Source organism: Danio rerio, chromosome 22 (genome assembly GCF_052040795.2).
Source record: "Danio rerio strain M-AB ecotype USA chromosome 22, GRCz13ab, whole genome shotgun sequence".
Lineage (NCBI taxonomy): Eukaryota > Metazoa > Chordata > Actinopteri > Cypriniformes > Danionidae > Danio > Danio rerio.
In genome coordinates, this window is record NC_141042.1 from 19,770,716 (window position 1) to 19,789,189 (window position 18,474).

Consider the following 18,474-nt stretch of genomic DNA (forward strand, 5'->3'; position numbering starts at 1 on the left):
TGCAGTACCTCTCAAGCTCTATCAGCTTGGATGGAAAGCGATGGTGTACAGCCATTTTCAGATCTTTCCAGAGATGTTCAATAGGATTTAGTTGTTGTTGTTGTTGTTGTTGTTGTTGTCGCGCGCGTACTGAAGAGTGGTGTTGTCGTGCGTGTACTGTAAAGCGGGGGGGTGGGGAGTGGAGAACGCACGTACTCAAGAGCGATGTTGTCGCGTGCCTACTAAAGGGCGGTGATGGTGGTGGTGGTGGGGGGGGGGGAGTCGCGGGGGCACTTTTGATCATTTTGGAAGGGCACTTTCTATCCAAGACTAAAAAAGGCATGTGCACTGCACAGGTTGAGCCCTATGTGTGCACGTGCGTGGTCTCATCAGACCACAGAATTTAGTTTCTTATGGACTGAGAGTCCTCCAGATGCCTTTTGGCAAATTCTTTACTAAGAACTGGCTACCATCTGGCCACTCTACCATACAGGCCTGATTGGTGGGTTGCTGCACAGATGGTTGTCTGTCTGTAAGGTTCTCCTCTCTCCACAGAAGAACAGACAGAGTGACCATTGGGTTACTTATCACCTCCCTGACTAAGGCCCTTCTACCCGATCACTCAGCTTAGATGGCTGGCCAGCTCTAGGAAGAGTACTGGTGGTCCAAACATCTTCCATTTACGGATGATGGAGGCCACTGTGCTCATTGGAACTTTCAGAGCAGCGGAAATTTGTCTGTAACCCCTCACAGCCTTATGCCTCGAGACAATCCTGTGTCTGAGCTCTACAGACAATTCCTTTGTCTTCATGCTTGGTTTGTGCTTTAACATGCAATGTCAACCCTGGGACCTTATATAGACAGGTGTGTGCCTTTTCAAATCATGTCCAATAAAATGAATTTACCACAGGTGAACTTTAATTAAGCTACTGAGATATCTCAAGAATGATCAGTGGAAACAGAATGTACCTGAGCTCAATTTAGAGCTTCACTGCAAAGGCTGTGAATACTTATGTACATGGAATTTTTCAGGTTTTTTATTTTTAATAAACTTGCAACCATTTAAAAAAATATTTGTTCATATTGTCATTATGGGGGTTTGTGCGTAGAATTTTGAGGAAATACATTAATCCATTTTGCCATAAGGCTGTAAAATAAAAATATTTGGAAAAAGTGGAGCGCAATGAATACTTTCCGGATGCACTTCCGGATGCCAGCTGCTCTAGCCAAAGCTTTGGTTACTTTCGCCACTACAAAACGTTAGTTTTAATGGTGCCCACAGCAAAAATCTTGGGCTGTGAGCAATATGAAACTTGTATTGTTCCACATAAACTGTCTTTCCCACATCTGGGAGAGCATGCATCCCTCCCAGCACTTCAGGTATGTTGGGCACAACTCACCCCCCACCGCTCAGGTACATTGCACGCACACGCCTCCACCGCTCTTCAGATACGTCGCGCACCATCACCGCCACCAAGAGAGTGGTAATATTTGAGCATATCAACTCATTTACACTGACAACACAGAATCAGTATCTGGAACTGGAACAGCATTCAGACAGGCAATTCCTACAGATTCGAACAGGGTAAAACAAATCAACAAGGCGATCGGCACATTTATAGCTGTGGATATGAGAGACCTTAATCGGATGAGTGAGACCTTAATCGGAAGTGGGAAGTGGGTTTTAAGAAAATGTTTAATGTAATAGAGCCCCGTTACATTATTCCTTCATAAGCCCATTTCAGTCAGATAATTCCTGCTTTCACATCCACTAAAAAGGCAGGTGCCAGTCAAATCAAGCAGATCTGTGTTGTCTGAGGAAAAGGTGGACACTCATCTTTCTGAAAATAAAAAATAATTAAAAATGGATTGAAAATGAGTTTATTTTTTATAAGATGCTCTTTGGTTTTGAGTATAAAGAAGGATTTGTTTTATTTGCTGCTAAGCAGAAACCCCAGAAGTATAGCTCTATCACTGTTTAAAGTAAAAGAAAAAAAAAACAAGATCATACTTTTATTGTAACGGGGAGACTGACACGGAGGGATCCATTTTGCAGTATTTATTAAGTCACACTTAAACATCAACAACTCGCACGGCTGTGCGGACATACAACATACACATCAATAGGGAAGTAGCAGATGAGAGACGCAGTGTGATTACCAGGCTTGGGTCAGAGGCAGGCAGCGTGATTCAGAGTCCGTGTAACAGGCTTTAGTCAGGGGCAGGCGGCGATAATCAGAGTCCGAGGAAACAGGCTTTGGTCGAGGGCAGGCAGAAGACAGAGCAGAGTCGTGAAACGGGCAGTAGTAGTAAACGGAAGATCAGGCAGGATAGAACGCTCAGAAATGCTGGCCGGGGCTAAACAAGACTTCGCAGAGAACTGGAGTTTGAGTGTGGCTTATATAGGAGCGTGGGTCGTTAACTGGATTCAGTTCAGGTGTGTGCACGATCAGTCTAGGTGGATGATGTAATGCTTAGAAGTCCGGGGATGGTGGCCTCTGCTGGCCAGCGAGGGGAATGACTGGGACCGAGTCGGTGACAGAGCCCCCCTCCAACGAACGGCTCCTGAAGTGAGAAGAATTGCGACGCCGGGGTCTTCCACGGGGGCGAGGGGCCGGCATTTCCGGATGTTGCAAGTGAAACTCATTCACCAGAGTTGGATCGAGAATATCCTTACGTTTGATCCAAGATCTTTCCTCCGGGCCGTACCCCTCCCAGTCGACGAGGTACTGTAGTTGTCTGCCCCGGCGTCTAGATCTCAGGATCTCATGGATCCGGTAAGCCTCTTCTCTGTCGATCATGATAGGTGGGAGACCCTGTTCACCGGCTGCCACCTCCCTATCCACCTCAGCTGGACCAACAGCAGGCTTGAGCAGGGAGACATGGAAAATGGGAGAGATACGGTAGTGGTTAGGTAGTGTCAGTCGGAAGGATACAGGAGTAATCTGTTTCTCAATTTGAAAAGGACCCACGTACCTGGGGCTGAATTTCTTGCAAGGAAGTTTCAAGTGGAGGTCTCGGGTTGATAGCCACACCCACTGTCCGGGGAAGTACATGGGACCAGGACGACGAGGTGCTTCCAGGGGTTTCTTACGAATTTGCTCGACATCATCGTTTCTCTTGGCAGGGTTACGTTTGAGAGAATGAAAGGTATAGGGGTGGAGTTTGTTAGTTGCCGGGGTCCTCTGGGAACGTTTAGTGCCGATGCCCGTGTCAGAGGTATCACTCTCGACGACAAACGACATGGCTGTGGAGGGGACGGTTAGGCTAGCTGGAGCAGGTGATGCGGATGTTTGAACAGAGCCCTTCTCCAACTTCTCCGTGACGCAAGTATTCCTGGCTTCGGTCTCAGGCTGAGAGAGTGGAAAGATCCTTCCACGAGGAGGCGGTATGCCTGGTAGTGACTCCATAGCATGATCATACTCACGATGGGGAGGGAGTTTAGTGGCTTTCTGTCTGTTAAAGGTTTCATTGAGATCTTGGTAAGTTTCGGGGATCTGACTGGACTCAGGGTTTTCAGGACAGGCGATTCTGGTCTTGAGTTGGACAGAGGTGACAGATTGAAGACATTGGTTAATGCAGTTCTTACTCCATTTGATAATCCCACCAGTCTTCCAGGAGATCTGGGGGTCATGGGCCTGCAGCCAGGGCAATTCGAAGACAATGATATGCTGAGGAGAGTCAATTACTAGGAAGGAGAGTTTTTCTTCATGGTGAGAGGCAGTTTGAACAGAGAGTGGTTGGGTACGGAGTTTAATGTTTCCTTCCCCCAGGGGGCGTCCGTCTATAGCTGTGATGGCTAGGGAAGAGTCACAGGTGGTAAGAGGGATGGAGTGGTTTCTCGCAAACGTGTGGTCAATAAAATTGCCAGCAGCTCCCGAATCAACCAAAGCTCGAGTCTGAATCCTTACATCACCATAATTCAGACAGACGGGTAAACTCAGATGGTTATTGGAGGTGGAGGGTAAATTGGTTGCACTCACCGACACTGTCTTAGGTGGAGGTTTATTGGGACACCGGAACTTGGTATGACCCAAAAGACCACAATACAGGCATAAATGATCATACAATCTTCTTTCACGTTCCTCAGGGGTTAATCGGGTTCTTCCCAGTTGCATGGGTTCAGGGGAACTTGGAGCTGAGGGGTCTTCAGGGGTTACAGGACAGGGAAAAACAGACTGTAGGGGTCTTCTAACTCGAAGTAAATTATCCAACCTGATTGAAAGTTCAATGAACTGATCCAGTGATTTTCCCTCATCACGGCATGCCATCTCAGTCTGCAGTTCTGGGTTCAGAGCTTTTCTGTAGAGTGTCTTTAGAGGACCGTCAGCCCAGCCAGTCTGCGCAGCTAGCGTGCGGAAATGTAGAGCGAATTCGGCTGCAGGTTGATTTCTCTGCTGGACACACAAAAGCTCCTCGCCAGCATTACGACCTCCTTCAGGATGGTCGAAAACCGTACAAAAACGTTTGAGAAAGTCATTAAATGAGGGGAAAATTGGGGTATTGTCTGGCCAGAGCGCAGTAGCCCAATCTAAAGCTTTTCCCGTGAGCAGGGAGCACACAAAGGCAATTTTACTCTTTTCATCAGTAAACAGATGGGGCTGTTGAGCGATAAAGAGTTTACACTGTAGTAAAAAGCCTTTGCATTTGGCTGGGTTACCTGAGAACTTGTCGGGAAATGCCAAACGAACGCCGGAGAAGGTCTGGAGCGGTGTAACAGGATGTTGGCTCGGAGTGTAATTGGTGGTGAGTTGCACTGTGGAAGCAACTCGAAGATCTTGCAATGCCTTAACTAATTCATCGGTCAGCTGGGTTAGATGTGATAACTGTTGCTGATGTGTTGTTAGTACCTGAGCTTGAGTTGCGACTTCGTGGGACAGGGCCTGCATGACTGCGGGATCCATGTTGGGCGAAGTCTTCTGTAACGGGGAGACTGACACGGAGGGATCCATTTTGCAGTATTTATTAAGTCACACTTAAACATCAACAACTTGCACGGCTGTGCGGACATACAACATACACATCAATAGGGAAGTAGCAGATGAGAGACGCAGTGTGATTACCAGGCTTGGGTCAGAGGCAGGCAGCGTGATTCAGAGTCCGTGTAACAGGCTTTAGTCAGGGGCAGGCGGCGATAATCAGAGTCCGAGGAAACAGGCTTTGGTCGAGGGCAGGCAGAAGACAGAGCAGAGTCGTGAAACGGGCAGTAGTAGTAAACGGAAGATCAGGCAGGATAGAACGCTCAGAAATGCTGGCCGGGGCTAAACGGGGCTAAGCAGAGAACTGGAGTTTGAGTGTGGCTTATATAGGAGCGTGGGTCGTTAACTGGATTCAGTTCAGGTGTGTGCACGATCAGTCTAGGTGGATGATGTAATGCTTAGAAGTCCGGGGATGGCGGCCTCTGCTGGCCAGCGAGGGGAATGACTGGGACCGAGTCGGTGACATTTATGATGTTAGTTTTAATACATGAAAACATTAAAATCAGAGAAATCCTCTGGCTTTTTTTCTTTTATTGCTGTATCAAAAACATATCGAACCGAACCGTGATTTTTGTGAATCATTACACCCCTAATACTAATATATATTATATTCAGGGCTTTACATTAACACCTGCCAACCCGCCAATTGCTATGGCCAATGCAGTTGATGGCTGCTGCAACCAATGCAGGTAGATTTTGGCGGTGGCGGGTAAAACAGACACTCCCACTAGCCACTTTGGCTTGTTGAAAATAATTTTCCCAGATAATAATTCTTAAGAGCAGGGTTCGACCAATATGCATGCACAGGCGATCGAGAAGCAACACGACTGACAAAAATAATTGCATTCGCAACTTCGTGCGAGCAAAGCAGGTGAATACCGAATGAGAGGATAATCACTCGCGCTAACAGCTGAGGTGATGCACGCGACTGTTTATAAGGCGTGCGCGCTTCCGTTTCCTTTTGTGAAGCAACTGTGTCTAAAAACACAACTGATGCGATTGATTCTATTTCAAATAGACTGAACAAAAAGGGAGGAACATGCACCTGTTCAGTCTTGCTGCTTTCAAGAGTTCCAGAGTTGACTTATTGTAAGCAGCGCCAGTTGCTTTCGGTTTAACCATTCTTTGAAAAGATAATTTATGGGTCTATCATTAACCATGCGTGTGTGATCATCCTTTCATTATCACAAATATGTTTTTTACCTGCTTTTTTGCATTAATATGGGTTAATTATCTTTTTTTTTACAATAACATTGCTGTAATGGGAGAATAACTCCCCATTTATGTGCAGTTAATTGGTGATCTTTAGCCAGGACATATGACTGTGCAAATGTTTTGTTAAGTAAATGTAAAAAGTTTAGTATTCAGCTATATTTTTGCATGTCTTCACACATTTAAAAAATGCTAAGAAATAATTAACTGTTTATTTATGGTGTGGTCATAGATAAATTGGGTAAATCCTTCATTTTGGGCTCTGAAAATTATGAAAACTAATTGTAATATATAAAACCCTGACCCATTAGCTCATGATTTTTGAGCACGCTCATACACGACACACAAAAATATTTATGTGTATAAAATATATTTTCCCAACAACAAAATTGTGGCTAGTGAAAATGGCAAGTGGCTAGTAATGCTGGAAAACTACTATCCACAGTGGCTGGTGATCAAAAAAGTTAATGTTTAGCCCTGATTATATTATATATTATACACTGTTCTTTAATCTTCTACAATGATGAAAGGCAACGTTTTTTCACTGAAGGAGAGAAACTGATGCAACAAGACCAAAACCATTTTTGCCCACGAAAACACACATTTTGTTTAAGAATAATCATTTATCATGTTTTTCAGTATTAAGTTGGTTTATATTTTTAAACTACACATGGACGATGTAAGACTTTTTCTTTCTGTTTAATAAATCAAATATTAAAATCTATGCTGATGTGCTTAATAGTTTTATAATAAATCATGTGACCTGAAAACTAGACCACAAGTTTAACAAGAAATTTTACTAATCATGTCACTTATACCACAGTCTTATACCACGATCTTATATCACAGCTTAAAGTCTCCACCAAATTCAAAAAACTTTGATAGTTTCACTGATTATCTTAACCATGAACATAATCTCTGCTTCTGCTGACCACATCTGATGTGTGAAACACAACTTAGCAGTTTTGCTGATGCCTTACAAAGATGGTAATTTTGATTTTGAGTGTGTATGTGTGGTAAATATGAGGTCATTTACACAATGTTTTCAGCCCGAAAAAAAAGTATCAATTTTACACGAAAACAGATTTTGGGTGTCTAAAAATGACTATTCTTAAAAAAAAAAAGCAAAGTTTAAGTTATTAAAAATGTCACCATTTTTAATGTAAACAACCAGTATTCAGGAATCTTTGTGACATCACTTCATGTATCTTAGTCATGTAGACATGCACAATTAGGAATGTAAATAATATACACAATTAATTAATCAAACAGTTAAAGACAAAAAAATTACACAATCTTACCACCAAGAGTGAGCTACAGTAAATATGAAAAAGGTCTTGGGAATTATATAATATAATATAATAAACTGCTGCATTAAAGAAAATTACTGGTTTCTACCATGCTTTCTGAGTCTGTCCAGGTAAAACTCTTCAGTGCCCCAGCTCAGAGCAGGTAATATTAGAGGGTGGGGGCGATTGGTGATGGGCCCCTAATCCTAAAATGCAAGGGCCCTTAGAATCCTCCTAACTCCTAACTGTTTTTTTTTTTTCCGTATTTGAAACACAAACATAAATTACATACCTCACTCCGCTCACCAAGGGGTGCTAGATTTTAAACACGTAATGTTAGCTACTAGTTTAGTGATGGTCACCTGGCTAAACTGTACACACGAATGTAAACATGAGACAATACTACAAAAAACAAACATTATAACGCACATTATTGTGATTACATGGCTTGCATTAACTTACATTTGTCACAGGAACTTGTTATCACCAAGCTTCTAAGACTAGAGTGTTTTGATGAGAGTGACGTTGTATGATTATACAGGTTCCGGGGTTTGCCTTAACCTGAATTAACTGAGTGAATTAAATCCCTATAGTGACCTCTTGTGGCCATTTGCACAACCACTCTTGGGCTGCTTAAATGAACTTAAACTATCGATTTGGCCAAAATTTAAATGAAGACTGAAAAAAAGTTATTTGGCAGAAAGGAAATTGTGTGCTGAATCCTGATGTTGGTTTAAATCTAAATATTGTGTTGTTTTATATAGGACTTCTTCTACATAGGCTACATCTCTGTCAGTTAGGTGGTTCCCTGTCCTCCTCCAGATCTTTCACTCTCCCTCCCAGAAATGGGACAACTGCAACTGTATCATTTGTCCTTCATCTGTATAACTTCTTTATTGTTTAGTTGCTCAGTTGTTTCAGTTCAGTTAATCAGTCTACATGCCTAAATGCATCAAGTTATTGCAATAAGCTACATTATTATACTATTTAAGCATACTGAAATATTTGGATATGAAGTTACAACAAATATGCTGACATGTTTATTAATTATAGCCCAAACTATCTGTGATCTGAGAATGATACCACAAGCATTAATGGGAACGGTATTTACTCACCATCTTGCCTACACAACATTAAAGTCTCCACCCACTTGCAATCGTTTTATAGTTTTTTTTTCTCACTGATTATTTTAAATAATTAGCACTATATTTCTATTTCTGTTGGCTCTGCTAAATAAATATGTCTCTCTGTTTGTCAAATCGGGAGTAAAAAAATTACTGTCTAATTTGTGAATATGTTTCCATTCATACTTGACCACATAAATTTACAGAAGCGTATGCTGTAGATCTTTTTTGGCATTCAAATTATGCTATTTGCAGGCTGTAAAACATCGTTACAAGCACACAAGGCATCTATTTTGTTCAAGTTAATTTGTGTATAACAATCTTCCAAAAAAAAAAAACTTGCCTTTGTAAATGAACAAAACGCTATATATTTCTATTATTATCTCGCCCCTTTCACAGAGATCTGTTGTTAAAGGTGCTATCTGGTATTATTGGCATAAATTGAACAATTTAATAATAAATAATAAATTAAATTAAAATAAAAAATAAAATGAAACTAAAAATTTAAATAAAAAAAAAACAAAAATCTCCTGTGGCCTTCTGTTGCTTTTGCATTTGTGTTTGTATATACAGTACAATCATAAAACCCACAACGCATATAGCCTCACACCAGTCGACATGATTTTCAGTGACAGAATGTATCAAGTTCATATATTTTAGAAACATATGGCTTAAAAACAATGAAATTTACTAAAATAGCCACTTGTAAAACTAGACCTGATGAATTTGTTAATTATGTGTAGTAATTTATTAAGCTATGTTTGAGACAGTCACACCATAGAATGGTGCTAAGATTTGGCTCAAAAATATAAAGAAAAAAAAGAAAGAAAAAAAAAACCGTAATAACGCAGCAGTTTTGGTTATGGGCTATGATGGACAAAGGCCATGTGAACATTTAAACGAGATTTTGAAGTTAGACCCCAACTCTTTTTTTAAGGATATTGTGGGAGTTTTTTAGGCCCCTGAGGAGTGTCAGGGGCATACTGTAGTTTAATGACTCTTCTAATGGATGGTCATACTCAGGATGTGATTTACAAACGGGGTTTTGGGGGTCTGACCCACTTAATTTACCCTTGATTCCCCCTAAAGAACATCAGAATGAGTTTGCTCTGATCTGTATCTTGTTGATAATTAAAATAATAGATCATTTAAATATACATTTGACCAGTCTTTTATAGTTTAATATTATTGAGAGTGCCTGCACAAAGCCGTCTATGGCTGCAGAAAAATATAAATTCAGTGGTTTGAAACCGGCAGATCTAGAGCACAAAACAGTTATGTATGTTGTAAAACAGATGTTTGTATCCACATAGCCTAAAAGTAATGTAAAAAAGCTGTGTAGTTTATATTATATTATACACTTGCTCCAACATATTATTTTTTTACATCAACAGTGCAGATTTTCATGGGCATCTATTTTTTTTTTTTTTTTGGTGCAGGAATGCAAATTGCACCGTTTGTTTAGGATCAAGAATGTCCTTGCTAACCACACATTTGATTAATAGATTAGATATAATTGAATTAAATTGATAAATTTGGTTTACTGAAGTATGTTACACAAACTAAAATTGCTGGAAAAAACTGACTCCCCCTGATCGTCAGTGTATAATCATCATCCCCAACTCTGTAGTGGCGCATTAGGATCCTCTCAGATCCCTGGAAAGCACACTATTACCTATACACTATTACCTATACCTATTACATATACCTCCATAGCATCCAACCTACAACAATCAGACATCACTGCAAACATTCTGTAGAGTCAGAAACAGTACTGTAGAGTTTTAAACATGCATTATCTTAAGGACAAATGATTGTTATCTCTACAAAACAGCTTGGATTTTATGTTTTAAAAAGGAACTTGGCTCAAAGGTGTCAGCCCACCCAAACCACACTTCTATAAATGTGTGCAGAGATGGTAAGCAACACAGGTCTTTTTAAAGATGATTTTCACTGCAAACAAATACATTTTGGAGAATTTATAAATTTTAAGTACTGTATTTAAGTGTTGTGCTGGGAAAAACACACCATTTTCTTTATTTTAAATAATTTATAGTCCAACAAGATACTTTCATACACTGTGGAAAGAATTTACAAAAAATAACATGTTGTTTTTGTTTATGACAATAGACTAACACCTCTAATCTTGACACCTTTTCTTAACACCTCTGATCTCATTTCTCATTCAGGATGTGAGAGAGGAGCAAACCACAGACATACTCAATTTATCTCAGACCTGTAGGTAGAACTGGTGAAACGTGTGGCCCTTCTTTAACTGGATACTGGAAGTTCGTCAGCTGATAATGTGCACTCTAAATTTTGTCAAATCTCTTACCATATATTACTAAAGTATTCATTTACTTATTTATTTATGGGGTGACACGGTGGCTCAGTGGTTAGCACTGTCGCTGGTTCGAGCCTCGGCTGGGTCAGTTGACATTTCTGTGTGGAGTTTACATGTTCTCCCCGTGTTGACGCGGGTTTCCTCCGAGTGCTCCAGCTTCCCCCAGTCTAAAGACATGCAGTATAGGTTAATTGAATAAGCTAAATTGGCCGTAGTGTATGAATGTGGGCATATGAAAGTGTATGGGTGTTTCCCAGTATTGAGTTGGAGCTGGAAGGACATCCGCTGTGTAAAACATATGCTGGATAAGTTTGTGGTTCATTCCGCTGTGGTAATCCCAATAAGCTGACTAAGCCTATGGAAAATGAATGAATGAACTTTGATTTATATTACAGTATTATAAATAATGCTACGAGATCATTGCTTTAAATTTTACTTTTTAAATCAACAAATGTTGGTGTACATTTCTTGCAAGTTTGAATAATCAGTGTGTCTGATTGGGGTTGTTTATAAATTTTTCAGGACATTGGCCCTCCAAGAGTGAGTTTAAGCACTCATGGTTTAAACCAGTGGTCCCCAACCCCTGGGCCGCAGACCAGTACCGATCTTTTATTTTTAAAAATGACCGTATTCTCTCGGTTACATCTTGGTCACTTGAACTATAAATTTCAACTCACAAGCTAGCAAAATGAGTAAGACTTCTTTTGAAATTGTCTTTGCGAAGGGGAAAAGGTCTAGTGAAGGATCCACAAACTGCCAAGCAATGGGTCCGCAACCCATTAGTCAACAAGTCAGGTAATTCCAGCAAGTCTCTGAAAGAAGACTGCTTGATTTTGCAAATGACGGCAGACTTAGGGGTCGTTTACATATCATGTCTTTTCCATGTGCAAGTTGATTGTTTACAATGGAGGTGTGTGGCTTGCATGTGCATACTGATGTCATTGGAGCTGTGTTTGGCTGTACAGTCATGTGTGTACAGGGAGTACAGGAGTGGGCTGAGAACACAGCCCTGTGGAGCACCAGTGTTAAGGATCAGTGGGGATGAGGTGATGTTTTTCATTCTGACCATGTGGCGTCTTCTTAACAGGAAGTCCAGGATCCAGTTGCACAGAGAACTGTGCAGACCCAGAGCCTGGAGCTTCACCGCCAGCTTGGCAGGCACTATGGTGTTGAATGCTGAGCTGTAGTCCACAATAAAGTTGAGACAGAGCAGTGTGCAAAGTGAAAGCAATTGCACAGTCTGTGGAGTGGTTACTTCTGTATGCAAATTGCAGAGGGTCGGTGTGAGCGGGCAGTACAGAGCAGATGTGCTTTTTAATCAGCTTCTCAAAGCATTTGCTGAAGATGGGTGTCAGAGCAATCGGAGGCCAGTCATTCAAGCATGTGCTTTTAGTTGATTTTGTTATGGGCACAATAGTAGCTGTCTTGAAGCATGTGGGAACCACAGACGGAGAGAGTGAGAGGTTAAAGATGTCCGTGAAAACTCCAGCTAGCTGGTCTGCGCATGCTTTAAGTACACATCCAGGGATGCCATCTGGCCCCGTAGCTTTCCGGATGTTTACACGACGAAAAGGTCTCGTTACGTCCGCAACAGAAATAAAGAGTGTGCTTTCGGTTTCGGACATGGGAGCGCACAGTTTGTGCGTGCTTTCCTGAGCTTCAAAGCAAGCGTAGAATGAGTTGAGCTCATCCAGGAGAGACGCAGCAATGTTTACAGTGGCGGGTTTGTTACTTTTAAAGTCTGGGATTTAATTAAGTCCCTGCCACATGCTGTTCGAACTTCACCATTGATCCATGGTTTTTGGTTGGGGTAGATACGGACACTGTTTGTTGGGATCATGTCTTCTATGCATTTTCTGATGAAGCATGTAACTGTGTCTGAGTACGCTTTAATGTCATCATCACAAGCTGCCCAGAACATATCCCAGTCCACGTGATCAAAACAGTCTTGAAGTATGGAATCTGGTCCGATTGGTCCGGGATTTGTAGGGGTACCGGAACGGGGAATAGCAATAATCCAAAATATGGTCATCAAGTGTATTTGTGGTGATATGTTGATAGTATTTTGGAGCGATTTTCCTGAGATTGGTGTTGTTAAAGTCCCCTGTAACAATAAACGCTGCCTATGGGTGTGCGGTTTCCAGCTCGATTATGCTCTCGTACAGTTCCCTGAGTGCCTGCACTGTGTTGGCTTGAGGGTGGATGTAGACAGCCGTGATTATATCAGTTGTGAACTCCCTCGGTAGCCAGTATGGCCAACATCGAAGCATAAGATATTCTAGATCAAGGGAACAAAATGATCTAACTGGGTGTATGTTTCTCTCATCACACCATGAGTTGTTAATAAAGAAACACACACCTCCACTTTTGCTTTTCCCTGTGAGTTCTTTCTTTCTGTCCACGCGGTGCATGGAGAACCCCAAAAATTGAGCAGCTGTGTCTGGTACCTCCGCAGATAGCCAGGTTTCTGTAATACAGACAATGCAGCAGTTTCTTGTTTCCCATTGGTAGGAAATGCGCGCCCGTAGCTCGCAAGATTTGTTGTTCAGTGACTGAACGTTAGCCTGCAGAATGGTGGGGAGCGGAGGTCGAAATCCACGGCGTCTTAAGCCTGACGAGGATTCCGGCTCTCTTTCCTCTTCTCCTCGTTTCCACAAGCTGGGCTAGTTGGCATTTCTGTGTGGCGTTTGCGTGCTTGCGTGGGTTTCTTCTGGGTGCTTTAGTTTCCCCTGCAGTCCAAAGACATTTAATGTGAATTGAATAAACTAAATTGACCTTAGCGTATGTGTGTTAATGAGTGTGTATGGATGTTTCCCAGTAGTAGGTTGCAGCTGAAAGGGTATCCGCTGTGTAAAACATGTGCTGGATAATTTGGCGGTTCATTCCACTGTGGTGACCCCTGATAAATTAAGGGACTAAGCTGAAGGAAAATGAACGAATGAATGTTCAATTGTACATTTCAGCATGATGCTTGGATTTCTTTACTTAAACTGATCTCTTTCTTGGCTAAAGTGAAATGTAGTACTGTGATTGAGGCTGGATCTCATGTAAAACCCTGTAAAAACAAGTAAGAAATTCTCATTTGGTGGCCTTTGGTGGAGTTTGTGCCTGAAGAGTTCATGAGGGCTGCACTAAAGGGGATGTATTTTCTAAGTCAGTCGGTGTGATAATTTCATCAACATCATCATCATATTTGAGATAACTCATACTTTACTAACAGCCAATCAAATGGGTTTCCTTCACTCTTTAAATAAAAGCTGTTGCTAAGGGTGCAAAATTAAAAATAAAACATCAATCTGAATGTCTACACCCACCTTTAGTGTCTATTTTTATAGTATACTCATACAGAGTTTTGTCATTGCGAGTTCACTGATAGTCTTCATCATGACCATCATCATCATCTCTCTACTCCTGCTGGTTTCTCTGGAGCCACACCTGACCTTCACTGGTAAGATCTGACTTAAAGATTTGTTAGAATATTGAAAATACATGTTCTCAGTACTTGACTTACACTATTTCTTTCAGCTCGTGTGGACATAGATGACGGCACTGAAGCAAAACCTCACTCCAGACCTTACATGGTTTCTCTTCAGAAAAACAGCTGGCATATCTGGCATATATTCCTCATTACTGAACAGTTTGTCTTGACTGCTGCACATTGCTGGAAAAAGTAAGAGTTTTGTTTAGTGTGAACTGTACACTATGCTAGGCTAAAATCCCTTTAGATTGACACATCAGCTGCAGTAGAGTCATACAGTTCATTATATGGCAGTGATACAATATGCTTTTTCAACAGAGGTGATGCCCTCACAGTTGTGGTTGGCACCCATGATTTGAGTGAAAAAAATTATTGCAACATCTTTGAAGTGAAATCCTACTTCCCGCACCCAGACTATAACTCTGAAACTATGAAGAATGATATCATGCTTTTAAAGGTATCAGCCTATAATTATTTTATTCTTTTGCATTTGTGGTTCTGGTTTGAAACAAACAAAATAGCAATCTATACAAAAAAAAAAAAAATAGTTGTAACAGTTTACAATAGGGCTGCACCGTTATTCATTAAAATTCTTATTCTTATAATCATGGGATGATATATATTTAAAACTTTATTACTGCATTAAGAACAAATGATTATATATGATATACGTAATATGTTATATGTAGTATAATATGTTATTAGGGAATAAATGCATTATGGCTGATTTAAATATTTATTTATTGATTAATGTATGAATCATATCTTAAATAATCATTTGCTTCTCATGAAGTATTCATTAATAATTGCTTGAGGTCTTGAAGAGTTATACACGAGCCCATGATTATATGTGTACAGTATACTAAGTATTAGTATATACCAATAAGTTTATAATTAACAATTGTGTTTTGCGTTGCAGCTTAATACAAAAGTCAGACTGAACAACAACGTTGGACTGATATCATTATCAAAGAAAAGAAAAGATGTTAAAGCAGATACTGTGTGTAGTGTTGCTGGTTGGGGAAGACTGTGGAAGAATGGCCCAAAGACTAACTGTCTAAGAGAGGCAGAGACAATTATAGTGAATCGTGCAGAGTGTGAACGCAGATGGAAATCTCTATATAAGGCCTCAAAGATGATCTGTGTTTATGGCCATGGTGGATCCTGCAATGTACGTATGAAAAATTATTTAGACTTTAATGTTTGAACTAATTTCACTAGTGATGTGTTGATCTCTGTTTTTTTAACAGGGGGATTCAGGAGGTCCATTGGTTTGTAATAACACTGCTGTTGGTATCACAGCTTTTGGTGACCTTTATCTCTGTAATTCACGTTTGCGTCCTAATGTGTATACTAGGATTTCAGCATATATTCCATGGATCCACAACATAACTGGAAAGGTTTAGTGACTTCATGAAAAAAGGAAGAAATGTTTTTTAATTCTTCCATAAATCTTTCAATAAAAGTATCAAATGGCAAGCATCAATCAGTTGTATTGTCTTCATTGTCAAGATTATGAGGTTTTAAACTACTATTCAAACAATTTTCAGATTAATAAATGGCATAAAAATACATCTTACAATGGTGCGCTTCAATTCAAAGGTTGTTTCATATTTGTCAGTTGCATTTTTTAAGTAGTTACTAACTACATGCATTTGGAAATTTGAAGGTTTAATTTGAGCAACTGACTTCATATTCCATGTCATGGTGCCGTTTCCAAATAAGATCAGCATCTGGCTACTAATCATAATCCCAACTACATTCTTCAAAAGAAGAAAACTATTTTAAATCAGTATTATGACTGATGACAAAGATCTGAGGAGATTTCTTTGCATGAATGACTTGTGAACGGAAGGTTAATCTGCTGCTGTTTCTCCAATAAATTAGGAAATCAAATACAACAGAAATGTGGATGGTGTGTGGATGATTGACAGGGGGAAAACTAATCAGCACAACGATCTGTTAAAGAGGAAGTAGTATGTCCCAAAGCTTGCATACTCTTCTGCTGCACACTCAAAACTTTTTCCTGACAAAAGAAGTACATACTTTTAGGGCGTAGTATAAGTATGCAAATTGGGACACAGCATATGTTTGTAGAATGTTTTTGTTTGTATTGTTTTGTTACCACTGTTATGACTCAAACACAACTCAGCCAATCAGAAACAAGAACCAGAACTATTCATTTAGAAGTTTAAATACAAAGCAGATCTTTTTCAAAACTAGATTTCCTCATTGAGATCAACCACACTGCTGCACTGTTCATCTGAAACCTCTTGTTGATTTTTAAACCAGATGTTCATTTGTACATTTCAGCACGAAGCTTGAATTTCTCTTCTTTTTCCTTTGTTTAAGTGAAATGCAAAAATGTCTCATGTAAATGAGACTGGATCATTCATTCAAAACCCCATAAAAACAAGTAAAAAATGCACATTTTCTGGCCTTTAATTAAGTTTGAGCCTGAAGAGTTCTTAATGGTTGCACACTACAGGAGGTGTATTTTGGGAGAATTTCATTGTGGTCCAGTTGGTGTGACTTTCGATATGACTCATATTTACTAACAGCCAATCAAATGGGTTTCCTCCACTCCTAAAATAAAAGCTGTTGATTAGGGTGCAAAACGGAAAAATAATACATCAATTTAAATGTCTACACCCACCTTTAGTGTCTATTTTTATATTGGTATATTTTGTGTTTTGTCATTGCAAGCTCACTGATAGTCTTCATCATGACCATCATCATCATCTCTCTTCTCCTGCTGGTTTCTTTTGTGCCACACCTGACCTTTACCGGTAAGATCTGACTTACAGATTTGTTAAAAATATTGAAAATACATGTTCAGAGTAATTGACTAACAACACTATTTCTTTCAGCTCATGTGGGTATAGAGGACGGCACTGAAGCAAAACCTCACTCCAGACCTTACATGGTTTCTCTTCAATATTATGGGCAGCATATCTGCGGTGGATTCCTCATTACTGAAGAGTTTGTCTTGACTGCTGCACATTGCTGGAAGAAGTAAGAGTTTTGTTTAGTGTAAAGTGTGATGTTGAGCTAAAATCTGTTTTCATTGACACATTATCAGCAGTACAATCATACAGTGTGTCATTTGATAATAAGATGCTTTTCTAATAGATGTGACATCTTGACGGTTGTGGTTGGCACTCATGATTTGCGTGAAAAAAACGATTGCAACTCCTTTAAAGTGACATCCTACATACCGCATCCAGACTATAATTCTAACACTTTTGAGAATGACATCATGCTTTTGAAGGTATAAATCTGTAATACTGTTAGTCGTTCTAGATGCTTATTTTTTATTCATTCAGTATACCTTTTCATTTGGTGCTTCGGTTTTTAAACAAACTAACAGAACCAGCAGAATAATCATAAAAAAACAGTTTATAATGAACGATTGTGTTTTGCATTACAGTTAAATAAAAATGTCGGACTGAGCAACAATATTGGACTGATTTCATTATCAAAGAATAGAAAAAGTGCCAAAGCAGACACTCTCTGTAGTGTTGCTGGTTGGGGAACACTGTGGTTGAATGGCCCACCGATTGATCGTCTAAGAGAGGCAGAGACAGTTATAATGTGCAATGCAGAGTGTGAATACAGATGGGGACCATACTATAAGGCCTCAAAGATGATCTGTGTTTATGGCCATGGTGGAACCTGCATTGTACGTATGAATAATGATTCAGACTTTATGTTAATGTTTAAACTAATTTCACTAGTGACAAGTTGATCTGTGTTTTTTAACAGGGGGATTCAGGAGGTCCTTTGGTTTGTAATAACACTGCTGTTGGCATCACAGCTTTTGGTGACCGTTATCTCTGTAATTCACGTTTGCGTCCTAATATGTATACTAGGATTTCAGCATATATTCCATGGATCCACAACATAACTGGAAATGTTTAGTGACTTCATGATACATAAAATATTTTTGTCTTGTAATCATAAATCATTTAATAAACATAGTAAATATTGAGCATTAATTGTTGTATCGTCTTCATTGTCAAGACCATTAAAATTACAATATTAAATAATTATAATTTTAAAACTAATG

At 39.9% G+C, this 18,474-nt stretch overlaps 2 protein-coding genes and 2 long non-coding RNA genes across 4 annotated transcripts in view; 3 read left to right on the forward strand and 1 right to left on the reverse strand.

Moving 5' to 3' along the window:
- The window catches only part of LOC147831556 (uncharacterized), a 95,404-nt gene that overhangs the window by 61,169 nt on the left and 15,761 nt on the right, over window positions 1–18,474 (reverse strand). The window lies entirely within an intron of this gene.
- LOC148679500 (uncharacterized) overlaps window positions 1–18,474 on the forward strand; it is a 186,689-nt gene that overhangs the window by 33,309 nt on the left and 134,906 nt on the right. The window lies entirely within an intron of this gene.
- Window positions 12,521–16,276, forward strand: si:dkey-21e2.11. The gene is made up of 5 exons (XM_087304246.1): window positions 12,521–14,375; window positions 14,453–14,597; window positions 14,724–14,862; window positions 15,325–15,576; window positions 15,656–16,276. The coding sequence occupies exons 1-5, from the start codon at window positions 14,228–14,230 to the stop codon at window positions 15,809–15,811; spliced, it is 840 nt and encodes a 279-aa protein (XP_087160372.1). The 5' UTR covers window positions 12,521–14,227; the 3' UTR covers window positions 15,812–16,276.
- On the forward strand, window positions 16,314–18,396 carry LOC137489056 (duodenase-1). Its single transcript, XM_087304243.1, has 5 exons — window positions 16,314–17,194; window positions 17,276–17,420; window positions 17,538–17,676; window positions 17,836–18,087; window positions 18,171–18,396. Exons 1-5 carry the CDS (start codon window positions 17,131–17,133, stop codon window positions 18,324–18,326), a joined length of 756 nt encoding a protein of 251 aa, XP_087160369.1. The 5' UTR covers window positions 16,314–17,130; the 3' UTR covers window positions 18,327–18,396.